Source organism: Tupaia chinensis, unplaced genomic scaffold, assembly GCF_000334495.1.
Source record: "Tupaia chinensis unplaced genomic scaffold, TupChi_1.0 Scaffold147003_1, whole genome shotgun sequence".
NCBI classification, from domain to species: Eukaryota; Metazoa; Chordata; class Mammalia; order Scandentia; family Tupaiidae; genus Tupaia; species Tupaia belangeri.
The window spans coordinates 2,248,162-2,273,434 of NW_006206856.1; the positions used below are offsets into that span (position 1 = coordinate 2,248,162).

Sequence of the window (25,273 nt, forward strand, 5' to 3'; positions counted from 1 at the left end):
AAATCCCCCAATTGTCATGCTGCAATCCTTTTTCCTTCATGTCTTCTTCCCAAAAGAATTTTGGACACAGATGCTCATGCATCCATCATGTTTTTCACGCTACCAAATCCAGGATTCAAATCATGGTTGGTCCTGAGGGATCTAGTTCTTTTAAATGCCCTGTCTTTACTTCCTTGACATGTAGGTATAGGTACTATATTTAGCTATTCACATGATTCTTACAGAAAACACAACTTATTTTTTGCAGCTTTATCATAATTTCTTAGAAGGAAAAGTATGGCAAATATGTAATAAAATACAATTTAAAATGTCAGCTGAAAGCCCACAGGTAACATCATATGCAGTGGTGAAAGATTGAAAGCTTTTCCTCTAAGATCAAGAACAATTCAAGGAAGCTTGCTTTTGTCACTTTCATTTAACATAGTACTGCAAGTCCCAGCAGAGAAATTAGGCCAAAATAAATAAATAAAATAAATACATAAATAAATGGCATTCAAATTGGAAAGGGAGAAATTATTTGTTTTCAGATGATATGATCTCCTATGTAGAAAATGCTAAAGATTACACACACACACACACACACACACACACACACACACATACAAAACAACCCTATTAGAACTAATAAACAAATTCAGCAAAGTTGCCAGACATCAAATCATCAAATCAACACACACACACACACACACACACACACACACACACACACACACACACGGTGGCAGGTGGCATGGTGGTGGTTAAGGCACTGGACTCCCACATGGTCAACAGTGGTTCAAGTCCTGGGCCTGATGGCTTGCTTTTTCACTTTTTCTCTTTTGCTCTCTCTGATGAGCACACAGATTCTGTAGCAAATTAAAATAATAATAATAATAATAGTAATAATAAAGAAAATTCACACACACATAAAGTCAATTGCATTTCTAAACACTAACAATCAAAAATCTAAAAAGAAAATAAAACAATTTTATTTATAATAGCATAGAAAATAAAAAATACTTAGGAATAAACTTAACTAAGGAAGAGAAGGATTTGTACACAAAAAAAAACTATAAAATGTTGCTGAGAGAAATTAAACAAGACACAAATAAATAGAAAGACATTTGTACTTATGTATTGGAAAACTTGATATTATTAAGGTATCAATACTATCCAAAGCAATCTACAGATTCAAAACAATTTCTATCAAAATTCCAACAGCATGTTTTGTAGAAACATAAAAATTCATTTTAAGATTTATATGGCATCTCTGGGACCAGCAGATGGTGTAATGGCTATGTCACCAGATTGCATGTAGTCGACCGCAGTTTGAGTCCCAGGCTCAGTGGCTTAAACTCACCCAAGGCACGTGTGCATGTGTGCCCAAGATTCTGAGAGGAGAATGGAGGAGGAGGGATTATGGCGTGGCCATCCCCCCTGGAGGGTGATTTCTCGCTTTCTGTCTCTCTCTCTCTCTGTCTTTCTGGTGAGTACACACACCCTATAGCTAAAACCTCTTCAAAAAAAAAAAAAAAAGATTTATATGGCATCTCAAGGGACCCTGAATAGCCAAAATAATATTGAAAAATAACAAAGTTGGTGGCCTCACACTTTTTTATTTCAAAATTTACTACAAAGCTATCACAATAAAAACAGTATTATACTGGCTATAAAGACAGATATAAACAACTATAAAATAAAACAGCCCAGAAATAAATACTCCCATATATGGTCAATAATTTTTTTAGATTTATTTATTTTTATTTATCATCATCATTATTATTATTTAATTTGCTACAGAGCATATATACTCACTAAAGAGAGAGAGAGAAAGTGAAAAAGCAAGTCACCAGGTTTAGAATTTGAACTGCAGTCGATCACGTGAGAGTACAACATCTTAACCACTATGCCACCTGCTGAGCCTGAGAAAGATTTCTGATAGAATGCCAAGACCATTTAATAGGAAAAAAACAGCTTTCCACAAATGGTACTGAGGGGAAAGAATGGTACACATGCAAAAAGAATGAAGTTGGATACTTATCCTACAAAGTATATAAAAATTAACTCAAAATAAATCAGAGACTTAAATGTAAGAGCTAAAACTGTAAAACTCTTAAAAGAAAATCTAAGGGGTGACCCAGTCATGGTGGTGTAAGCGGGAGCATTCTGCTATGTGGTGGCTGAGGCTGCATGGGATACCCAGGTTTGGTACCCAGCTTAATGTAAACAGTCACCAGATATGTACTAACTAACTGGGAGCCTGAGGTGGGGCAACTGCCATGCAAGGCCCTGCCAAAAACATCTTTCCTGGACCAGCAGATGAAGTAAGGGTTACGCTGCTGGACTCCCATGTAGTCGATCGCAGTTCTAGTCCCAGATCCGGAGGCTTAAACTCACGCTTGGGCGCATGTGCGTGTGTGCCCAAAATCCTGAGAGGAGAATGGAGAAGAAGGGACTGTGGTGTGGCCATCCCCCTGAGGGGGTGATTTATCGCTTTTCGTCTGTCTCTCTCTGGTAAGCACACGTGCCCAATAGCAAAAATATCTCTTAAGGGACCAGCTGTTGGCATAATGGCTATGTCGCTGGACTCCCACATGGTCGACTGTGGTTGGAGTCCAGACCCAGTGGCTTAAACTCACGCCAGGCGCATGTGTGTGCATGCCCAAGATCCTGAGAGGAGACTGGAGGAGAAGGGATTGCAGCGTGGCCATCCCCCCTGGAGAGTGATTTCTCACTTTCCATCTCTCTGTCTCTCTCTGGCTTTCTGGTGAGCACATGCACCCTATAGCAAAAATCTCCCAAAAAAAAAATCTTAAAAAAAAAAAACCTTCCCTCTTTTTTCCTCTCTCCCTTCCACCCCTTTTCTTTCTTATAAAAACAAACAAAAACAAAAAACATAGATGGAAACCTTCACAACACTGAATTTGGCAATGACTTCCTGAATGTAACAGTGAAAACACAGGCAACCAAAGAAAAAAATAGGTAAGTTGGATTATACAGAAATTTAAAACTTCTGCACATCAAAGAACTCAATCAACTGAGTGAAAAAAGACAACCTATAGACTGGGAAACAATATTTACAAATCATGTAACTGAGAAGGACCTAACATCCAAAATATATAAAGAACTCTTGTAAGTCAACAAAGACAAAAAAAAAACTTAATTAAAAAATGGGCAGAAGACTTGAATAAATAGTTCTCCAAAGAAGATGGCAAAGAAGCACACTAATTTTTCACTATTCTTAGAGAAATACAAATCAAAAACTCAAGAGATACCACTTCACACCCATTAAGATGGCTACTATCAAAAACAAGCAAAAAAAAAAAATAGAAAAGAGAGTGCTGGTGAGATGTGGAGAAATTAGAAACCTTGTGTACTGTTGAGAATTTAAAATTGTGCAGCCACTGTGGAAACCATACAGTGGTTGCTCAACAAAATAAAACTATTACCATATGATCCAGCTATTCCACTTTTGGGTATACACTCCAAAAAAGTGAAAGCAGGATCTTAAGAGAGATATTTGCTCACCCGTGTTTGTAGCAGTATTACTCACAGTACCCACAAGGTGGAAGCAACCCAACTGAAGATGAATCAATGAATGAGTGGATGCATAAATAAAATGCAGTTTACAAGGGTAGGAGTCGTCAAAAAGTTCAGAGGGCTGGCTGGTGGCACAGTGGTCAAGATGGATGTATCCCATTTGGCTGACTGCATGGATCAATTTCCAATCCTGACCGTTTGAAAAACATGCTAGGCGTGTGTACGTGCCCAAAATCCCAAAGAGAAATGGACAAGAAAAATGACCATCCTCCATGTAGGGTGCTTTCTCAGTTTCTTTCTCTCTCTGTGTCTTTCTCTGGTGAGTGTACATGCCTTCCAGCAAATTTTTAAAAATATTTATGGAAAATACTTATGAACAAAACTATGTGTGGATTTCATTTAAAATTTTGCACCAAAATAAACTCATACTTTTATTGTAGTTTTCTATGAACTTTTGGAAGTCACCTCATACATGTACAATGGAACATTATTATTCAGTCTTACAGAGGAGTGAAATTCTGACACATGCAACAATATGAACACTGAAGACATTATGCTAAGTGAAACAAGCTATTCGTAAAAGGACAGATAATTTACAGTTCCACTTATTTACAATATTTAAATTCACAGAGACAGAAAGCAGAATGGAAGTGGCCAGGGGAGAATGGAGAGGTACTATTAATGGTTAGAGTTCTGGTTCTGTAAGATGAAAAGAGTTCTAAAGATGAAGGAATTCTGGTAATGGTTGTATGACAATGTGAATGTACTTACAAGCCACCGAACCACACACTTAGAAAATGATTAAGATGGGGGACCAGCTGTTGGTGAAATGGCTATGTTGCTGGACTCCCATCCAGTAGGCTACAGTTCGAGTCCCAGACCTGGAGGCTTAAACTCACGCCGGGCACATGCGTGCGTGTGAGAGGAGAATGGAAGAGAAGGGATTGCAGCATGGTCATCCCTCCTGGGGGGTTGATTTATCGCTTTTTGTCTCTGTCTCTATGCTGAGTGCACACACCCTATAGCAAAAACCTCTCCAAATAAAAAAAGAAAATTATTAAGATGGTAAATTTTGTATTAAATTCATTTTACTACAATAAAAAAAAATGTTGGCTAAACAAATGTTGGCTACAGCAAGCTTTTTTTAGCATGTCTTTTTGCAAGTCCAAGTGATGATACCAAATCAACTTACTTATATGCCAGGGCTCCAGCAAAGTGCTTCTGGATATATGTGTCCATCACAGGTCGGAAATGGAAATACTTGATATCTCGAAGCAGGTTGATGATGAATACCTGGGAGAGATGAAGAGTAGGCCACCAAGGTTCACTGCAGGCCTCAGATCTATACCCAGAAGGAAAGAGGCCCTAGCTTCTCCAAAGAATAGCACATAGCCAGTGTCTTCTCTAGTGTTCCCATAGACAGTGAATGTATGATTCCATTCTGTGTCTGTGCTTCTGTATTGCCTTTTCTCTTCCTAGCTCCCAATTCAGATCTGAGGTTCCAGTCTGTACCTATGTTACTCTGAAGCCTCTTCCCTTCAAAACAATGCTGAATACGTGGATATGGAGCCAGGGCAGGCAAAATAATACCTGCGTAGATGGCACAAACACTAAGGTATCCCCTAATATCTGGAAAAGAGAGGGAGAAAAGCTTGTTATCTGATTGAAATCAGCCTATGAAAGGCTGTGCCCTTCAGAAATGGGGCTGGCAATCAGGAAGGAAAGAAGAAAGGCAGAGGGGCAAACTACACAAGTATCCATTCCAACCCTCACCTCTGTTCCCAGTTATTAGGTAGACTGATGTATCTGGTTCTTGAATATATAGTCCTCCTGTGGGACTGAATATACTAAGTAAGATGTGCTAAAAATTCAAATCACTGTGAAACCTTCACTAAGCAACCTTCTAAAGCTCTGGTTTTAAAACAACTGGAATCTCTGGAGATCTCTGGAACTGCACAGGTCTCTAGAGGCCAGCACAAATGAGTCTCAGCTTTTCCTGGTGGTTATATCCTAATTTATACATGAAAAAAATGGGCCATCTGGTTTCCTCTGTTAGTCTTAGGCCTCTTGCTGATGCAGATCCCTATTTCAGGGGCCAGGCATAACTGCACTAGTGATGAGACTGAGGATCCAGGACTACAAAGTCCAGGTCTGGGCCTGACCATGCTGAGTTCAAATTTGATGATGGAGGGATCTGCCTGGTAGGTAATAGGTTGTTGGCTGGTCTTGCTTAGGTGACACTCCTTAGTCCCTTTTCTACTGGAAAGATTTCTATTTTGTGTTGACTCACTCTAATAAACTGCTTCCCTTTAAAAATACATGATGGGAATAATTAATAAAGCTGAGAAGTAAAGAAGATAACTTACCAGAGACTGAAAAACCAACAGGCCATATTTCTCTGTATTATCATCCAAAATTACAAAGAGCGTATCTAAGATGTCCTGTAGAAACTGAAACGACATAGAGAGCAAAAGGCTCAACCCTCAGGACCTGTGTGCAGGGTCAATACACAGTCCAGTGGGTTTAGCTCCCGATAAACAGCAAACCATCTCTTAGGATCTTAAAGTGCCACTTTAAAATCATCTAGTACCCTGGCTCTCCTCTAAGGGGTAACTGTGGACGTGGGGTGTTTGCTTATAGTCCAAAAGGCCTGGAGAGATACCTAGAGAGTCTCTTCCTTTACGGTTGGTGCTAAACTTCTAAGGAAAGAGCAGTTACCAAAGAAAGAGAGGGCGTCCATGAAGAATAACAGTATTAAATAAAAACAATCTAAGTGATTCTGATGCCAAACTCATATTGAGAAAGACAGCTCACTTTCCTGGGACCTCAGAGTTTTCAACAGCTGCTTGCTTTCCACTACGGCCTAAGTATAGAGAGTACATTTGGACGAGGGTGTGGAGAGCTATACTCTATCTACAGAAGCTATTTTTTCGTTTAGGAATTAATAACTCAAGGAAGAATGCAGTTGATGAGGGATGTTACTGGGGGTAAAATATCTGGCAGTGTTTAAATACTGATGGATACTTTTATTTTTTATTTCCTAGAGAGTGTGTATACTCTCCAGAAAGAAAGAGAGAGGGGCTGTCAGGTGGCATGGTGGTTAAGGGCGCTGGACTCGCACTTGGCCGACCGCAGTTTGAATCCTGGACCTGGTAGCTTGCTTTCTCACTTTCTCTCTTGTGCTCACTTTCTGTCCCTCTTTGGTCAAATTAAAAATTGAGTTATAAGGACGAGCAGTTAGTTTAACGGCTATGTTGCTGGACTCCCATGTAGTCAACTGCAGTTCAAGTCCTGGACCCGGTGGCTTAAACTCATGTTGGGTGCGTGTGCATGCATGCCCAAGATCCTAAGATGAGAGTGGAGGAGAAGGGATTGTGGAGTGGATATCCCGCCGGGGGTGATTTCTCGCTCTGTCTCTCTGTCTTTCTGACGAGCACATGTGCCCTATAGCAAAAACCTCTAAAAAAATAGTTATAAATAGAGTTAGATAAAATAATTTTTTTAAAAAAAGAGAGACAGAAAGACAGAGCAAGGAAGAAAGCAATCTACATGGGATGGGAGATAGTCACACTGTAATCCCTTCCCCTCCATTTCTCCTTTTGGGATTTTAGGAATTCATGACCATGTACCCAGAGTGTTTTTTAAACTGCCGGGTCCAGGACTCATGCGGTGCAGTCAGTACTGTGAGATCCAGCTGCCATAACTACCATGCCACTTGCTGGCTCTGCTTGCAGTCTTCAAAAATCAACTCAGGAACAGCAGATGGCACGATGGTTATTATCACTGGACTCCCATGTAGTCGACTGTGGTTTGAGTTCCAGACCCGGCAGTTTAAACTCACGCTGGGCACATGTGCGTATGTGACCAACATTCCAAGAGAAGAGTGGAGGAGAAGGGATTGTGGTATGGCCACTTCCCCTGGGGGTGATTTCTCACTTTCTGTCTCTCTGTCTCTCTCTCTCTCTGGTAAGCACAAGTGACCTATAGCAAAAATCTCCCTTTATGGAAAAAAAAAATCTGGGGGCCAGCAGGTGGTGTGGTGGTCAAAGGCAGTGGACTCCCACATGACCAACCACGGTTTGAGTCCCAGACTGGCGGCTTGCTTTCTCACTCTCTCTCTCCCCTCTCTCGTTTTGTTCCTCTCTGCTCAAATTAAAATAAAGAAAGAAATAAATAAAGTTAACTAAAATAATTATTTAATTAAAAAAATATCTCTAGGGCCAGCACGTGCCACGGAGGTTAAGGCAGCTGAATTCCTGCATGGCCAACTCCATGGCTCCAGTCTTGGGCTCAGTGGTTTGAAAAACATGTGATGTGTATGCGTGAATGCCCAAAATCCCAAGAGGAAAATGGAAGAGAAGGGACTGCAGCACAGCTATCCTTCCTGGGGGTGGTGGTAGTGATTTCTGCTTTCCCTCTTTGTCTCTCGCTGACAAATCATAACATTTTATGAAAAAAATCTAAAACAAAACAAAACAAAAATCAATATCCAATGTTCTGCCAGTCAAATCCCAATGTAAATGATAAAATGTTTATAATTTATTTCAAATCACTAAGAGGTAGAGGGTACAGATTTGGGTGTTGATGGGTTAGGAAAGGCAATGGCTTGCCAGTCCTCAGGCTCTGTGCAGGACACAAGTAGGGTTCTTTATACTATTGTCTACTTTTGTGTGTGCTTAAAATTTTCCAACAAAAATGTTAAAAACTTTCAAAATGCCAACACATTCTCTTCTGGTTGTCTGGAGACAAATTATTGATGCTAAAACTAGTTATGCTAGTAGAACTAGGACGACTCACCTTTAGAAAGATCACAGACTTCTTAATTCTTTGTCTGATGATAAGCTGATATTTTAAAAATATATGAATATATGATATATAAAGTTTTAAAACTAGCTGATTTGTAAAGTTTTTTTAAAAAATTATGATCAAAACTAAATTAATACGTTAACTTCATAAAATTACATAGTGGGGATTAGCAGATGGCATAACGATTATGTCGCTGGTCTCCTCCTACATAGTCAACCATGGTTTCAGTCCCGGACCCAGCAACTTAAAACTCAGGCCAGGTACGTGTGCCTATGTACTCAAAATCCTGAGAGGAAAATAGAGAAGGGAATGTGGAGTGGCCAGCCCCCCTGGGGCGGGGTGGGGGGTGAGTTATCACGTTCTGCCTCTCTGGCAAGTACACGTGCCCTATAGCAAAAATCTCTCTTAAAAAAAAATTACACAGTGGTACAGACTTTGGAATCACCCCCCTTTGGAGACACCATGTTATGTACTTCCGAGTCAATGGAGCTTTGAAATGGAAGCACAGACCCTGCACCTGTGCTAACATTCGCTACTTGTGACAGCAGCTAGGAGTGCCCTTTAAGGACAGCACGCCTTCTCAACATCGAATCTCTATGTTCCAGTCCTCTCGCTGATGACTGGAAGAACCTCAGCCTCCCTCAGTAGAATCAAGTCCGTTGTGTAAGATTCAGTTGTGAGACTTTCTACACGAGAAAGTGCCTGGCATGGGGACAAGCAGGGACTGGCAGTGCTGCTCTCAGTCCGCTAAGGCCATTAGATGGGCAGTGTCACAGCGGCACCTGGAGAAAACTGCTGAGGTAAGGGCTAAAGAAGGACTAGCAATGAGGCGGAACCAGCAGCTACAAGTTAATGGGCAGTATTTACACTTCTTATAATCTGGAGAATAGAGTCAGAAAGACATAGACTGAATTTGTGGTAAAAAGTTACAAAATAAGGAAATGAGGAAGAGACCTAAAGAAAGGAGGGTAGACATGCAGGATTCATGCAGTAATGCAGGTAGTACAAAATGCTGGGAGTGTTTCTGGAAGGATGCTTTTACCATCCTACCCTTTAATTAGCATTTTACTCTCTGGGAAGAAAAGTCAGAAGTTAGAGTTTATAACTTGACTACAGTTTTTTAAAAATAATTATTTTTATTTATTTATTTATTTATTTTTAATTTGATCAGAGAGGGACAGAGAGAGAGAGAGAAAAAGCAAGCCACCAGATCTGAGACTCAAACCATGGTCAACCATGTGGGAATCCAGTGCCCTTAACCACCACTCCACCTGCTGGCCTCCATTTGACTATAGTTTTTAGAAGGTAATAAACTTGACTTAGTAACAGTGGCATAGCTGGTTGGGTACCACTGTGCGATATTGGAACTGCATGGGAAACCCCTGAGTTTGGATCTAGGGTTGACCTGGACACACTGGGCCTGCCCATGGGTATGCCTGTTGATCCTGGTTGGCTAGAAGGCTGGAGGAGGTCAGCTGGCAGCATGGTAAGACCATGCCAGGGATCCTTGCCTTGCTCTCCTCTCTTTCGCTCTCTCTTGCTTTCTCACACACATGAAATAAACAAACTAACTTTAAAGATATAATAAACCTTGTATAATACATACATACCTACATATATACATACACACACACACATATATGTGTGTATATGTGTGTATGTATATATATATATATATATATATAGATGGTGTAATGGTTATGTTGCTGGACTGCTATGTAGTTGACCATGGTTTGAGTTCTTGACGCAACTTCTTAAAACTCACGCTGGGCGCACATGTGTGCCCAAAATCTTGAGAGGAGAATGGAGAAGAAGGGATTGCAGTATGGCCATTCTCCCAGGGGTGATTTCTTCCTTTCTGTCTGTCTCTCTCTGGTGAGTGTACAAGCCCTATAGAAAAAAATTCCTCTTAAAAAAAAAACCCAAAAAACTAAAAACCACAAACAAAACAAAAAACAAACCAAAACCTCTCAAGAACTGTTCTGTCCCATCTGTTACATATCTGTAGAAGTGATCTTAGAGGCGTACTAGCAGAAGTCATGGGGAAGTAAACTCTCTTGCCAAGATTCTTCTTGGCTAGTAAATCTCAATCGCATAGATAACGTACCTTAACAATTTCCTCCCCGCTGACATGCCGCAGCCGCCCTAGGATATCCATGATCCGGTCTGGAAAGGCCTTCCATTTCAGCAGGGCAAGGAGATCCACTAAAAAGCAAACCCCAACAGGGTGAATCCTGGCTATTCCACGGTTACGTGAAGCTCAGCTTTTCCCAGTCAAGGACAGGTGGGATCTAGTGAAAGGGAACTAGCTAGGAGCATCACAACAGGCTCTTCGGTGCCGAGAGCAAGGCTACGGGCACATCTGGGAACCCTGGATGTGCGCTCTGGAGCTGCTAAAACCAGAGGGACTTCACAGGCTACTAGTGCTGAGTGATTCCTTCACCTTCAAATAAGAAGAAGCTTCTTAACGTGGCATGAAGAAGCAATACTTTCATCTCCCTTAACATGGACCGGCAACAAGAAACCAACAATTGAGGGAAGTGGAGAGTGCCATCCTGCAGGGACCATCACCTACCATTCTGGGTGAGTTTGGTCGAGGACAGCTGAGTGGAAATGAAGAAAGACTCTTTGGTGCTGCGCTGGAAGATGAGGCTGGAGGGAATATTAGGGCAGCCATTGTAGTCCTCTTTGCAGCAGGGCAGGCCCAGGTACAGAGCGTGGTTGTTAAACGTGCTATTCTCGTCACACTGCAGACAAAAGCAGAGAACAGAGAACATTTCTGAGACCATGCCATGTGCAAAAACCAAATCCCAGGGCATTTCTGAGTTGAGTTTTGATCTCATCTTCCTGAAGCTGGACCTTGGAGTTCAGGCCCTTGGAAGAATTCTTTGTGTTCAGAAACTTCCCAGAACAGCTCAGGTAGGGAATGTGGCTTCCATCTGGTGTGTAAGCAACCTTGGGCAGCAGCTATGCTGTGACAGCCGACCACATCCAGATCTCAAACAGCAGGTCGCAGGGTGTGCTAACAAACACCGCAATAGCGCAAAGTGGTTGGTAACGGACTTCCAGTGGAGCGGGAGGTGGGAAACAAAGGGCCTGTTTGGTTCTTCTTGTGGGAGGAAGGCCACTGCACTTGGAAGGCGAAAGCCTGCCCACAGCTGTCCTGTTGTCACCACCACCACAGTACTCTGGATCCTCCGGCCTGCCCAGTGAAAACCACCTGACTGAGAACCATGTGTGAGAGTGGCCTCAGGGGGCGAGGGATGGTGATGAAAGACAGCCAGGCCCCGTACCTTGTACACATAAAGCTCGTGAATATCATCTGAGAGGGTGGTACCATCGTCACGCATCAGGGGCGAGAATGCAAAGCCAAAGAGTTTCTTTTCCCCTTTGTCCTTTGCTGCAATCAGAGCCAAGTGTTAGTTGCTTTTGCTCCCCGCTTCGCTTTTTAACAGAAGTTCCCCTAGTGTTCAGCACCTACACTCTTCTGCCCTTTCCTTCTTCCACTAACTAGGTAGCACTTGACTGCAAGGATGACGAATAACCTACTGGAATGAGTTTCCATTCATACCCCAAGCAGACAGACTGCTTAGACCCAAGCAGAGACTAAACTGCTGGTCTTGATGAATCAGAGGTTCTTTAAGAAGCAGTTTAATAGGTACAAAGAAAGCACCCAGAAAAGAATGGCACTGGATAATCTCAGACACCAGGAAGGGCCAGCAGCAGACTGCGCAGTTCTGCATCACAGCTTTTACAGCCCCAAAGACGGCCACTGAAGACATCCCATCTCTGAGTATGCATTTCTCCCCAGCTAGTTTTCTTGCCCCAATAATAAGAACCCTCTTATGTCCAGAGAAGAGGGAGTTACAGTCATATCTTCAAAGAAATAGAAAGGGAAGTCTCACTCACTGGAACAATGTCTGAATTCGAAGCGCAGGTGAGAGCCCCGGAACCGGTCAATGGGGATAGGCAATTTGATAATTTCTCCCCAGCGAGGACTATTACTGTGGTAGAGGACAAAGGAGTGGTAGGAACTCCTATTCGGCTCTCCTGAACCCAAGCTGATGCAATCCTGGAAGAGAAAAGCAAAATGAGGGGCCATGTTCTTGGAAGGAGTACTTGGATTTGTCTGAGTCACTAGGACACGTTACTTTCCCTTGTATGACGTTCTCATTTACACGCCAGGCCAAATGTATGGGATGGTAAGATGCATTTGATTTAAATTTGATACTTTTGGAAGCAATCGTGTGGATGGCATAAGGAATCAACAGTCGCAATGCTCCTGGCTTTCTTTGGGGCATGCATACGCAGTACTCGATGAATTTGAGGAAAGCTGGCTAGTGCATTTGAATCCTCAAGCTCACTAAGAGAACTTGTTCTACTGGAGAAGTCACCTGTACATTTTACCAGGTCAGAAAAAAAAAAAAATCACAAAGCAGAGAGCCTGTTTTCTCATTTTCTTCAGCACAATATCGGACTGGCATTTTGGATGCCCTTGGCTGACTTTCTTTGGATATAAACAAAGTGGGCGAGATTTAAGTTGACCCCGGTTCCCACATACTGCCATGAGAGGCAGTCCCAGGACTGCCCATGCCCTGGCCCTGGAGGGCAGTTTGGGGCAACGTAATCAGGAGCAGCCCCTGTCCACACAGGAGCGGTGCTATCAATGATGGCTGTGCTGCCCTTGCCACTCTCCAAGCAAGCCGTGGACACGCATCTGTCCTGAACTAGGTTTTAACATGATATGCAAATCATCACTTCGATCACTATTTCAACATTCTCCTCTATTTCTGTCTTGCTTGGTTCTAATTCTACCTTTTTCTTCTATAAAATGAGGATGATCATTCCTGTTCTGCCTACCTCACAGGCTGTCATCAACATACAGAAGCAGGTTTGTAAGACTGATCTGCCTTCTACCAAGCGTGCTGGAAATAATGCCTTGTTCTTCACCAGGGATTTCATCATGACATGACTGAGGGGAAAACTGACATGCTGACAACAGAGAACAGCTCTCCGGGTCTTCAATTTCAGTGAACAGTGACAGAGGATCCTTGTACTACAATGGCTGAAAATAACCTTCCAAGGCCCAGTTCCACTGTTCATTGTCCCATAACCTGGTCCCAGCGAGTGAGTATCTGAGTTCCATACTTGACCAAAATGCAAATACAACTTTCTGTATTAGCTCAAGGAACAAAAAGGCTGAGTGGGACCTAACATGAGTTACCAAAAGTAGGCAGTTCTATGCTAGGTGGAATGGTGGCAGAGGTGACATGTAGGACAGAACTAGAGGGAATAGATCTAAATTGGAACAGGAGGGATTCAGGTCAGACACTAGGAAGAATTTATACAAAGGGCATGTGATACGGAAAGTCACTGCCCAAGCTTCTTGTAAGGCTTCCGTGAAGAAAGGAAAAGGCAGAGAAGAATGCGTGTGGGGTATCTGAGTCGGGGCCCTGCCTCAAGAGAATGGACCTCAGGGTGAAGTTCACAGAAGGCTAGAATTACTGCAGCCGCCATTCCAAATGAATGACTGGCAGCCCTTACCTTCAAGATTTCTCCATCTGCATAAAGCACATACATGGTCACTTCGATATTCTTCTGTACACTCTTTAAAAAAAAATCTTTCCCCCTCTCTCGAAATCCCCCTTCTCCAGGGTGAGGTACAGGTCATTACGGATATCACCTGTGGGGAAAGAAATGTCGTGTCCTTGTGAGCTCAGAGGTCACCCGCCCCATTTGCATGGAGGACCAGGCTAGCATTTGGATCCTCCGGAGCTCAGGTGGGCATTCCAAGCTTGGTTAATAACAATGGGCATTCTGCCAGTATCAGTGCAGCGGCACTCAGGTAGGTTAGTCATGTCTGCTCTACATCTGCATTGGAAGGTGTTTGTCATGGCTTGTCCAGGGCAGAGTTGCCTCTCAGGCTGTAGCAGCACAGACTGCCCAGTCGCTCTCTCCTCCTGGAGAAACAGTGATCTAAGCTTCCTAAAGAGGGAAGGTTTTAAATAAACAGGAATTAACACTTAAACTGTGTCTGTATCTTAACTACGAATCCCTCCTCTCTTCCCTAAAAAAGGTTTCTCTTTTCTTTCCTAAGTTTTCTTTTCCACAAACCCCAGGCCTTGTAAATGTCTAGAGGTTACACTACCTCCTCCGTCTGCAGACTTTGCTCCAAATCCCAACTCCTACTGGGATGCCAGGCACAGGTCACTGGACTACCTGTCAGTTTTTCTTTTTCCTGTTTGCAAGTGCTCTGGGGCAGACAGCCCTCCCGAAGCACAGGCGCTAGGGCAAGAGAGCAACAAAACATGCTCTGCTCCTGCTGCTCTGATTCCAGGCTATTTTGTCCATCTCTGCTGCTCAAGACTGGGCAGTAGAAACTCCACGTGCAAGTTAAAAATGACTCAAGTCATATCTGCCTTTTTAGGGGAACGTGATTGTTCACAGATAAAAAGAGCTTATTTAAGCTGATCTAAGTTTCTAAATCTGTAACATGACCAGTTTTACTCACACATTCTAAATAAGGGCTTTGTTTTTTCCAAAAAACATAGTAAGAGACTGTGAAAAAAAAAAAAAAGTCAAGGGATTGGATGGTGATGCAGTGATAAAACTTGATCCTCTGTGAGGTGCACCCACTGGAAAGCTTCTAGGTTCCTATTTGCTGACCTCCCTGAGTTTGCTGGGCCTGTGTGTGCCCATGATACAGGATTAGCTGAGGCTGGAGGTGGAATGCAGCATAAGACACTACTGGGTGAGCCACCAGGTGGCATGGTGGTTAAGGCGCTGGATTCCCATATGGCTGACTGTGGTTTGAGTCTCAAACCCAGCAGCTTGAAAATCACAACTGAACAATAGAGAGATAGATAAATAAATGTTTTTTTTTTTTTTTTTTTTCAAAGATCCTGATGAGGGTGACTGCCTGACTGTCTATCTCATGGAAGAAATACATGAATTTAAAAAAAAATCTTCAAACAGGGGCCAGCAGGGATCAGCAGTTAGTGTAATGGCTATGTCGCTGGACTCCCACGTAGTCAACTGTGGTTCACGTCCCGGACCCGGTGGCTTAAACTCACGCTGGACACGTGTGCGTGCGTGCCCAAGATCCCGACAGGAGAATGGAGGAGAAGGGATTGCGGTGTGGCCATCCCCCCTGGGGGGTGACTTCTCGCTTTCTGTCTGGTGAGCCCACGCGCACTATATCAAAAACTTCACCAAAAAAAAAAAAAAAAAGAGGGGCCAGCAGGTGGCATGGGGGTTAAAAGGACTGGAAACCCCCATGGAAGGCACTGGAATCCCACATGGCTGACTGCGGTTCAAGTCCTGGAGCTGGTGGCTTGCTTTCTCACTTCCCTTCTCTTTCTCTGTCTCTCTCTGATCAAACTGGAAAATAATAAAGTTAAATAAAATAATTCTTTAAAATTTTTCAAAGAAAGAAAATGGCAAAAGAAAACATGTAAGACCAAATTGAAGATATATTAGTGGCCTAAAGAAGCCGGGACTAGCAGTTGGCATAATGGCTATATCACTGAACTTCCATGTAGTCAACCACAGTTCACGTCTCAGACCTGGTGGCTTAAACTCATGCCCGGTGCGTGTGCGTGTGTGCCCAAGATCCCGAGAGGAGAATGGAGGAGAAGGGATTGCAACATGTCCATCCACCCCGGGGGGTGATTTCTTGCTTTCTGTCTCTGTTTCTCTTTGTGTTTCTGGTGAGCGCACGCGCCCTATAGCAAAAACCTCTCAAAGAATAAAAAAAAAAAAGAAAGAAAGAAGAAGCCAACTGAGAGGTGATGAACAATTAACTTGCAAAGCAAGAAGCCAGATCTTCTTTCTACTTCAGTTCTTAGAAAAACTGGCACATCAAAACATGTTCATTTTCTAGAATAACAACAGAAATAGACTTTGTTTTTGGTGAGCAAGTGAACTTTCTGGTTGGGTCAGATACACAATCATCCCCCCCGTTTCTGCACTGACTGCCTCTCTAACTGTGGGGGCATCTGAGCCTCTCAGGCATGGGAGGACAGATCGGAACTGGTATGTTAGTGTGGCTTTTCAGGTCTTCCATGACTAGTCCTTCCGTTCTTCTGGGCACCTTCCTGTCCTAGGGACTGCGGTCTGCACTCAGGTTATGGTTGTATAATGAAGATTCTCAAAATACTCTGACTCAAATGGGAAGAGCAATTTACGACAAGTGATTATTCTCTGGGAGTCCTGAAAACTTGCTCTAGTGCATGAAAGCCATCCTGTTCCCCAAATAGGGAAGGTTACCATGACCTGAGGTTACCATGAAGGGAAGAGGAAACTGTGTTCTAAAACACACACAAATCTGCTTTATTTGTGGGACTGCCTTGAGGTGTCCATTCTTGCAGTTTGCACAGACCTTCCTCTTAGGTTTGGTAGAAGCTTTGCTTCGAATTCTGATGAGCCAGGAACCTTAATCTGTTTCTTTGAACATACCTTGCTCAGGCCCTCTTAGGGTGCAGGTGTGCAGATGTGGAGAAGGCAGGTGATAACTGAAGGGAAACTCCAATTCATCCATTTTCTACTGTCAGGACAGTGACTAAATAAAGCAGTCTTGAAAGTAAAATTCAAACTTCACTGGGAACTTTATGGGTTACTTTATGGTATTATAATATGATAAATCAGAGTAGGTTACACCTGGAATTTTTATCAACTAAAACAGGGCCTTCTTTTGATAAAAAGTCTTTTAGTTGCACATTAGCTTTTGTATAGAATTTAAGTAATTATCCAGTTCCTAAACTGAATTAGTATTAAGTGAATAGTCTAGAGAATTTTAATGTCTACTCTTAACAGTAGGTACTCAGTTTAAATATTACCCTGGTTTACACTCTCTGGAACTTATTTTCAAAATAACCCAACAATGTGGCTTTTAAAAGTAGGTATGTACTGGTTACCAATAATATTACAATAACTCATATAAACATTTTTAATTTCTATGGCTCTATACACAATTTAACCATGCTATGATTTACAAATGTCTTTCAAATGAAATATGTGTAGACTTTTTCTGCAATATATGATAAAGAATATCAATATAAAACTAGGTATTGTCTTAGAGACTGTTAATGACAAAATTTGGTTTACGTTGACTTTTTTGGAGTGAGCTTGTAGCTTCTCAGCTGGGTACTGTAAACCAAAATGCCAATTTTAAAATGGAAGGCTCAAGCTAGATATTCAGACGTTTTTTCCATTCCTTTTAAAGCACAATGCCTTTGGTGATCACCCAACTGAGAAAATTCACCAGTAAATGCAACTGTACCCTCCAAGTTACTGACGAGGCAGTTTGATTTCTATCAGCCCTTGGCTGCTCCTTGTTTAGAGAACAGACTTGCCTTTCTGGAATTGTTCTTAGAATAGGTAGTAGGCTGCCTCTTGGGTTACAAATTAACAATAAAGCTTTCTGGGAGATTATTTAAATAGAGCTCCTCATTAATTCTTATGGAATGAGGGGATGACCTAAGAAGCTACAAATGGGAAAACTTGCAGCAATCTAATGACCCAGGCCTCTTTACAGAGACTCCCAGTGTTTCCCTAATCTTCAGCTGTCCCTACTGCATGTTACATGTTCACAAATGTACAGCAGAATCATGCCTTTGGGTTAAGGCTCTGTCTTTTTTTTGGAGAGGTGTTTTTTGTTTGTTTGTTTGTTTGTTTTTTTGCTATAGGGCGCGTGCGCTCGCCAGACAGACAGAGACAGACAGAGTGATAGAAAGCGAGAAACCACCCCCCAGGGGGGATGGCCACACCGCAATCCCTTCTCCTCCATTCTCCTCTTGGGATCTTGGGCACGCACACACAGGCGCCCGGCATGAGTTTAAGCCACTGGGTCCGGGACGCAAACTGCGGTCGACTACGTGGGAGTCCAGTGACATAACCGTTACGCTAACTGCTGGTCTCAAGGCTCTGTCTTTGAAGGCTCCTGTATACTTCTGTACCAACTGCTGGGAGATGTCACTAGGAGATGGATGAGGACAGGCAGACTACAATGAGAATGGAAAGGGAAGGCCTGAGCAGTGGTTTTGTCGCCTGGCTGGCTGTAACTGAATCACCTAGGGAGCTTGTTAAAACTGGATTTCTAAAATCTACCCCTTAGGATCCAAGTAGGTCTTGTGTATATTTATTATTTATTTATGCACTCATGAGAGAGAGAGAGAAAGACAGAGGGAGGGAGAAGGAGAGAGGGACAGAGAGAGCACCCCTCAAGGGGACATGGTCACACCACAAGCCCTTCTTCTCCATTTATCTAGTCTGTCAGGATTTGGGGGCACATACATATAGATGTCTGGTATGTGTTTCAAGTTGCCAGGGCTGAAATCTAAACTGTAGTCGGCCATGTGGGATCCAACTCCCTTTACTACTAGGCTGTGGGGCCAGCCCTGTATATGCATTTTTAAATAATTGGACTGGTGTGAAGTGTATTCATATTGGGTAAATTTACTTTACAAGTTGTAGTAATGTACAGTGATTGAATGTATAAAGTAAATTATATATACATATATACACACACACACACACATATATATATAAAGAAAAAGCATATATATCACCAGGTGATTCTAATGTTTTCCAAGGTTTAGCAGCAGGGAGCCAAAACACAGGAATCTGCTGGGAGGACACTGATGAAGTCTGGAAAAGTGGGGGCACAGAGGAGAGAGGGCTGGGCTGCTCTTAAGCAGCATAGGCAGGTGCTAAAGGGGTGAGGGCTGTCTGTATGGAATGGGAGTAGGTACTGCTGAGGGTGGTGCTACTGACAGATGTCCCTTTCAGGAAGAGCCTTGAGCAGCCCTGCCTCCCTTAGTTGCGGGTCCTCTGCTGCCTAGGACTGGCAGAACAACCTACAGCATCAGCGGTGCTTCACATGTTAGGATGCTTAGTGCTCAGGTGACTCTGACTTAGTGCTCAGAGTTTCTTAAAGAGATAAATGACCTGGGTTTACTCTTGTAAGATGGTCTCAGAATAACTCCTTGGGTCATTGGAAAAGTCATGATGCACTTTTGCATAAAAAAAAAAAAAAAAAAACAGAAAAATATGTCATGACTTTTCTGAAAACCCAATAGTTTCTGCCCCTTCCCAGCTCACACAATAGCAATGCCAGCTACAGCTGAGATCAGGAAACTAGGCATTTGAAAGTAGGCAGGGATTGGCAAATTTTTTAAATGTAAAAGCCCAGACAGTAAATATTTTAGGCTTTGTGGGTTACTTATATTCTCTATTGTATATACTCTCTCTCCCCCTTTTATTAACAACCTTTTTAAAATAGAAAAAAGGGGGGCCAGCCCATGGTGCAGTGGCTAAGTACTATGCATAGAAAGCCAGATCCCACATGACTGACTGCAGTTTAAATCTGGATCCACTGGCCTGAAAAACACACTGGGTGCTTGTGCTTGGGTATCCAAAACTCATGACAGGAAGAGGAGACAGAGGGAAAAGGATCACAGCATGACCATGTCCCTTGGAAGGGGGTGTGTGTTCTCGCTCTGATAATTGCATGTGGCCTATGGCAAGTAAAAAAAAGTACATCTCTCTCTATAGATAGACAGATAAACAGACAGATATAGCCAGCCCATGGCTTGGTGATTAAGGTGGTTGGATCCCACATGGCTGACCACATGGTTTGAGTCTGGATCCCATATGGTCAACCACACAGTTAGAGGCTCAGACCCAGTGGCTTGAAAAACATGCAGGTATGTGTATGTGCAGGCCTAAAATCCTGACGGAAGGGAGAAACAGAGAATAGAGTGTAGCATGACCACTCCAATGGGGCTGCTTTCTCACTTTCTCTCTCTCTCTCCTTGGCAAGTCCATGGGCCCTCTGGCAAATTTTTATGTGCATATATTTATATATATATATGCATATACATATTTACATATTGTATGTACTTTTATATATATTTACATATATAGTTTTTTTATTTTTTATTTTTTTATTTTTTTTAGGTTGGCTAGCAGTATAAAAAGAGACTGCTGGCTAGATCTGGCCCAAAGACTATAGTCTGCTGAAGTGTGGAGAGCTGCCCTACACTGCAACTGCACGTCAAAAGTCCAGACCTGTCAGCCTACACACACAGCTGCTGAGGAGGAGCAAGAAAACGAACTTACTGTGACAGCGATTAGCCTGACACTCTGGGGTTTCAGAGAATGAGAGGTCTCAGAAGGAAACAGCCCCCAGGAACACCAGGGGGTCAGTAGCACTGCGACAGTGCTGCCATGAGCCATGACCTCCAGCAGCCACAGGTCTGACCATCTGTGGACCCCCAGACTGCACGACAGTGACTGCAGAGAAGGAGCCCTCATAACACATTCACAGATCTTTTAGAGAGCAATGTCCACAGAGGTCTCAGGCTTCTGAAGTCCAGCTCAGGCACTCCAGCCTTACTTGGAGTTGGGGGCTGTGTGTCTCACATGGCTCCAGTCTGTGCAGAGCTCCATCCTGGTAGAAATGGTCCAGGAGAGCCACACCGACTTCCTCCCAGGAGACACAGAGCTTCCCACTTGGGATGGTGCCAATTCTCTCTCGGTGCGACAGGAGGAAGGCCACCGACAACACTCACAGAGAGGTGCTGATGTTAGCTTCCATTCAACTTGGACAGCTTCGGGCATGCGGCCAATTTTTTACTTTGTAGTAGTTCTAATTTTCATGAGGAAGAGACCCCAAAAAGCAAAAAGAGAAAGACTCCTGGAGGATTTCTTTAGAATTTCCAGGCAAGATGAGTTCTTAATTTTCTCAGCAAGTCCTCAGTGTCATGCTTCTGGTTTCTGCTGCTGCAGTCAGGGATGCCCTCTGCTCTGACAGGATGACAGGGATGGGCACCACCACATAGTTATACCTTTCTGGGGTCAGGAATGCGATGCTCTTCTATCCTCTCATGGGACCAGATGCAATCATTCCTAAACCGTCCCTTAGAGACAAGGTCAAAGCCTCATCTGACATCAGACTGACCACAACCTCAAGGAACCTACTTGTGGAGAACATTTCTTCACTTCCCTTGAGGAGAGCTTTCTTCCAAAAGCCACAGCTCTGCGTATTTTCTTCATATTAGGTTGGCTAGCAGTATAAAAAGAGACTGCTGGCTAGATCTGGCCCAAAGACTATAGTCTGCTGAAGTGTGGAGAGCTGCCCTACACTGCAACTGCACGTCAAAAGTCCAGACCTGTCAGCCTACACACACAGCTGCTGAGGAGGAGCAAGAAAACGAACTTACTGTGACAGCGATTAGCCTGACACTCTGGGGTTTCAGAGAATGAGAGGTCTCAGAAGGAAACAGCCCCCAGGAACACCAGGGGGTCAGTAGCACTGCGACAGTGCTGCCATGAGCCATGACCTCCAGCAGCCACAGGTCTGACCATCTGTGGACCCCCAGACTGCACGACAGTGACTGCAGAGAAGGAGCCCTCATAACACATTCACAGATCTTTTAGAGAGCAATGTCCACAGAGGTCTCAGGCTTCTGAAGTCCAGCTCAGGCACTCCAGCCTTACTTGGAGTTGGGGGCTGTGTGTCTCACATGGCTCCAGTCTGTGCAGAGCTCCATCCTGGTAGAAATGGTCCAGGAGAGCCACACCGACTTCCTCCCAGGAGACACAGAGCTTCCCACTTGGGATGGTGCCAATTCTCTCTCGGTGCGACAGGAGGAAGGCCACCGACAACACTCACAGAGAGGTGCTGATGTTAGCTTCCATTCAACTTGGACAGCTTCGGGCATGCGGCCAATTTTTTACTTTGTAGTAGTTCTAATTTTCATGAGGAAGAGACCCCAAAAAGCAAAAAGAGAAAGACTCCTGGAGGATTTCTTTAGAATTTCCAGGCAAGATGAGTTCTTAATTTTCTCAGCAAGTCCTCAGTGTCATGCTTCTGGTTTCTGCTGCTGCAGTCAGGGATGCCCTCTGCTCTGACAGGATGACAGGGATGGGCACCACCACATAGTTATACCTTTCTGGGGTCAGGAATGCGATGCTCTTCTATCCTCTCATGGGACCAGATGCAATCATTCCTAAACCGTCCCTTAGAGACAAGGTCAAAGCCTCATCTGACATCAGACTGACCACAACCTCAAGGAACCTACTTGTGGAGAACATTTCTTCACTTCCCTTGAGGAGAGCTTTCTTCCAAAAGCCACAGCTCTGCGTATTTTCTTCATATGGTACCCCAGCAGAGCTGCTTTCTGCTTTGTTGGTATTTTTGCGGCTTGGGAGAAGCACTATTCATTTTCTATTCAGGAGTATTGATCCATCTCATATAGAAGTCCTTTCCTGTACCTACAAACCTCAGAATTGCTAAGATTTTCTAAACACTCTGACATGTCCGTGCTTTCCTCCTTAATGAACACCCAAAGCAGTACACCATGTTCTAGGATGGGCTGGTACCTTCTCCTTCTACATCTTGTCAGTTACCAGAGAAGGTGAGGCTGATGAAGGATTAATAATGTACATGACACCCCACCCCGGTATTGCAACATTCCATGAAACCAATGACGATGGGAACGGAACAGGCAATAAGCAGACAGGACACATAAAAGCAGAACTTACACCCAACTATCTTCATCTCTGCATCAGAAAGAAAGGGGCGAGAATGAGAGGACAACACAGAGAGAAACAAGAATCATTAACACACACAAGAAAAGAGAAAGAAACATCACTTGCAGGTTGGTGATGAAACATGCACTTTTTATCAGGGGTCAAAGGAAGGGACAGGGTATATTTCTGAGCTCAAGAGAGCAAGAGTCAGAGGATCCTCCAGAGGGAAGCCATGGCTGCAGTCAATGGGCACATTCAGGACAACCCAGAGAGGAGCAGTACTTGCCTCAGATCTGACTCAAGGAGGGCAAGATGCCTCTAAAATGAAATATTCTCTAAGTTCTAAAAGGGTGGGGGGGGGCAGGCCAGCAGTATCACCATCATTTGAGAGCTTGTGAAAAATGCTAATTGTTAGATCCCACCCCAGTCCTATGGGATTAGAAACTCCTGGGGTAGGTCTATCGATCTGTTTTCCGAAGCCCTGCAGGTGATTGTGAAACACACTGAACTTAGGAAAAACCTTAGTCACTGGTTAGAATAACAAACCAAGTCAGAGGTGGATTTCTTATGACAAGACAGAAGACCATTTAACCAAAGTAAAACTTGGCCCTTATCACACAGTCGTTCACAACCTTTGAAAGTCAGGCTTAGAAAATCGATCAAAAAGTTGTACTTCCCACAGAGCCATGACAGAGCCCAGTATTCCCACTGCTATGCCAGGGCACAGGCTACCCAGGAAAGCTAAGAAACAGAAAGGGATGTAGAAAAGACCAACAGATGGCATAATGGTTATGTCACTAGAGTCCCATGTAGTCAAACACAGTTCAAGTCTTAGACCTGGTGGCTTAAAACTCAGGCCGGGTGCATATGAGTGTGTGCCCAAGATCCCAAGAGGAGAGTGGAAGAGAAGGGATTGCAGCGTGGCCATCCTCCCAGGGGGGGGTAATTTCTCACTTTCTGTCTCTTTGTCTCTCTCTGATGAGCTCATGCACCCTATAGCAAAAATTGAAAGAAGGAAAAGGAAGGAGGGAGGGAAGGAAAAGAAAGGAAGGGAAGGAAGGAAGAAAAGAAGGCAAGAAAGGGAAAAAGAAAAGGAAAGAAGGAAGGAAGGAAGGAAGGAAGGAAGGAAGGAAGGAAGGAAGGAAGGAAGAAAGAAAAAAGAAAGAAAGAAAGAAGAAAGAAAGAAAGAAAGAAAGAAAGAAAGAGCGAGCGAGAGAAAGAAAGAAAGGAAAAAAGAAAGAAAGAAGGAACAGAGAAAGAAGAAGGAAAGGAAAGAAGAAAGAAAAGAAGGAAAGAAGGAAGGAGAGAAGGAGAGAAAGAAAGAGATGTAGAAGATAGCAGCATAGCTCTGCTGGCTTAGACATGGTCTGCAGAAGGTGCAGCCTCTCTTTTTTTTTCTTTTTTTGAGCAAGAGGTTTTAAAGTACGCCTTTCAGTGACAGTGTTTTTGGCTGATGATTTCCTTCTAAGGTTTATTATGGCTAATTCTGACATAGTACCACCATGTCACATATGTACACTTCCATGGGAGTCACAGAGAGTAATGATAACATCATCCTGATCATGTGAACACCTGTCCTGCTCATGTTCCCTGCCCATCTTTTAAAAATCTAGGAAAAGACTGTAAGTGTCCTGTAGAATTATTAGCTTTTTGTACTGAACTAAAACGAGTTTGGAGGGAAGGAGGAGGTACCCACAGAAATATGGTGACAGTCAATGAAAGGTTGTATGCACTCAGTTTTAAAAAGTGCTTAAATTTCCGGACCAGCAGTTGGTATAATGGCTGTTGTTGGACTCCCATGTAGTCGACCACAGTTTGAGTTGCAGACCTGGTGGCTTAAACTCATGCCAGGTACGTGTGTGTGTGTGCCCAAGATCCTGAGAGGAGAATGGAGGAGAAGGGATTGCGGCATGGCCATCCCCCTGGGGGGTGATTTCTCGCTTTCTATCTCTCTGTTTCTCTTTGTTTTCCTGGAGAGCACATGCGCCCTATAGCAAAAACCTCTCCAAAAAACAGTAACAAAAAAGTGCTTAAATTTCCATATTGCTGAGTGTTTGTTCTTCTGCCCTCTAAGACAGCATTCCCTGGGTTTGCACGTCTTTCTCGGGGGGCTTCAGTGGTGATGGCTCCCAGAACACCAGCAACGACATGGGTGCCCCTTGCTCACAACCATGGTCATGGGCAGAGTTGGATGGCTACACAGTCAGGGCCTCTGCTGTGGCACAGAGTAGGGCGTATTTCCTGCTCACAGCACCATGTGGTACGTATGTGCACTTCCATGGGAAGCAACGAGAGAATGCCAGAAAGCCCTTTATAGAAATGGTATGTTAGATACTGGTGTGGCTAGAGCTGTCAAAACATTCTTAAAGCTTTGCCAATATACTATGACAAGGACTTATTTATTTCATCCTGA

At 43.4% G+C, this 25,273-nt stretch overlaps 1 protein-coding gene across 1 annotated transcript in view; it reads right to left on the reverse strand.

The window, feature by feature from the left end:
- Positions 1-25,273, reverse strand: part of DOCK3 (dedicator of cytokinesis 3) — a 301,789-nt gene that overhangs the window by 76,940 nt on the left and 199,576 nt on the right. The window contains 8 exon segments of the mRNA XM_014584468.1: positions 4,712-4,812; positions 5,886-5,969; positions 10,433-10,530; positions 10,901-11,072; positions 11,619-11,725; positions 12,235-12,397; positions 13,870-13,935; positions 13,938-14,008. Of these exon segments, the coding sequence (XP_014439954.1) occupies positions 4,712-4,812; positions 5,886-5,969; positions 10,433-10,530; positions 10,901-11,072; positions 11,619-11,725; positions 12,235-12,397; positions 13,870-13,935; positions 13,938-14,008 (862 nt within the window).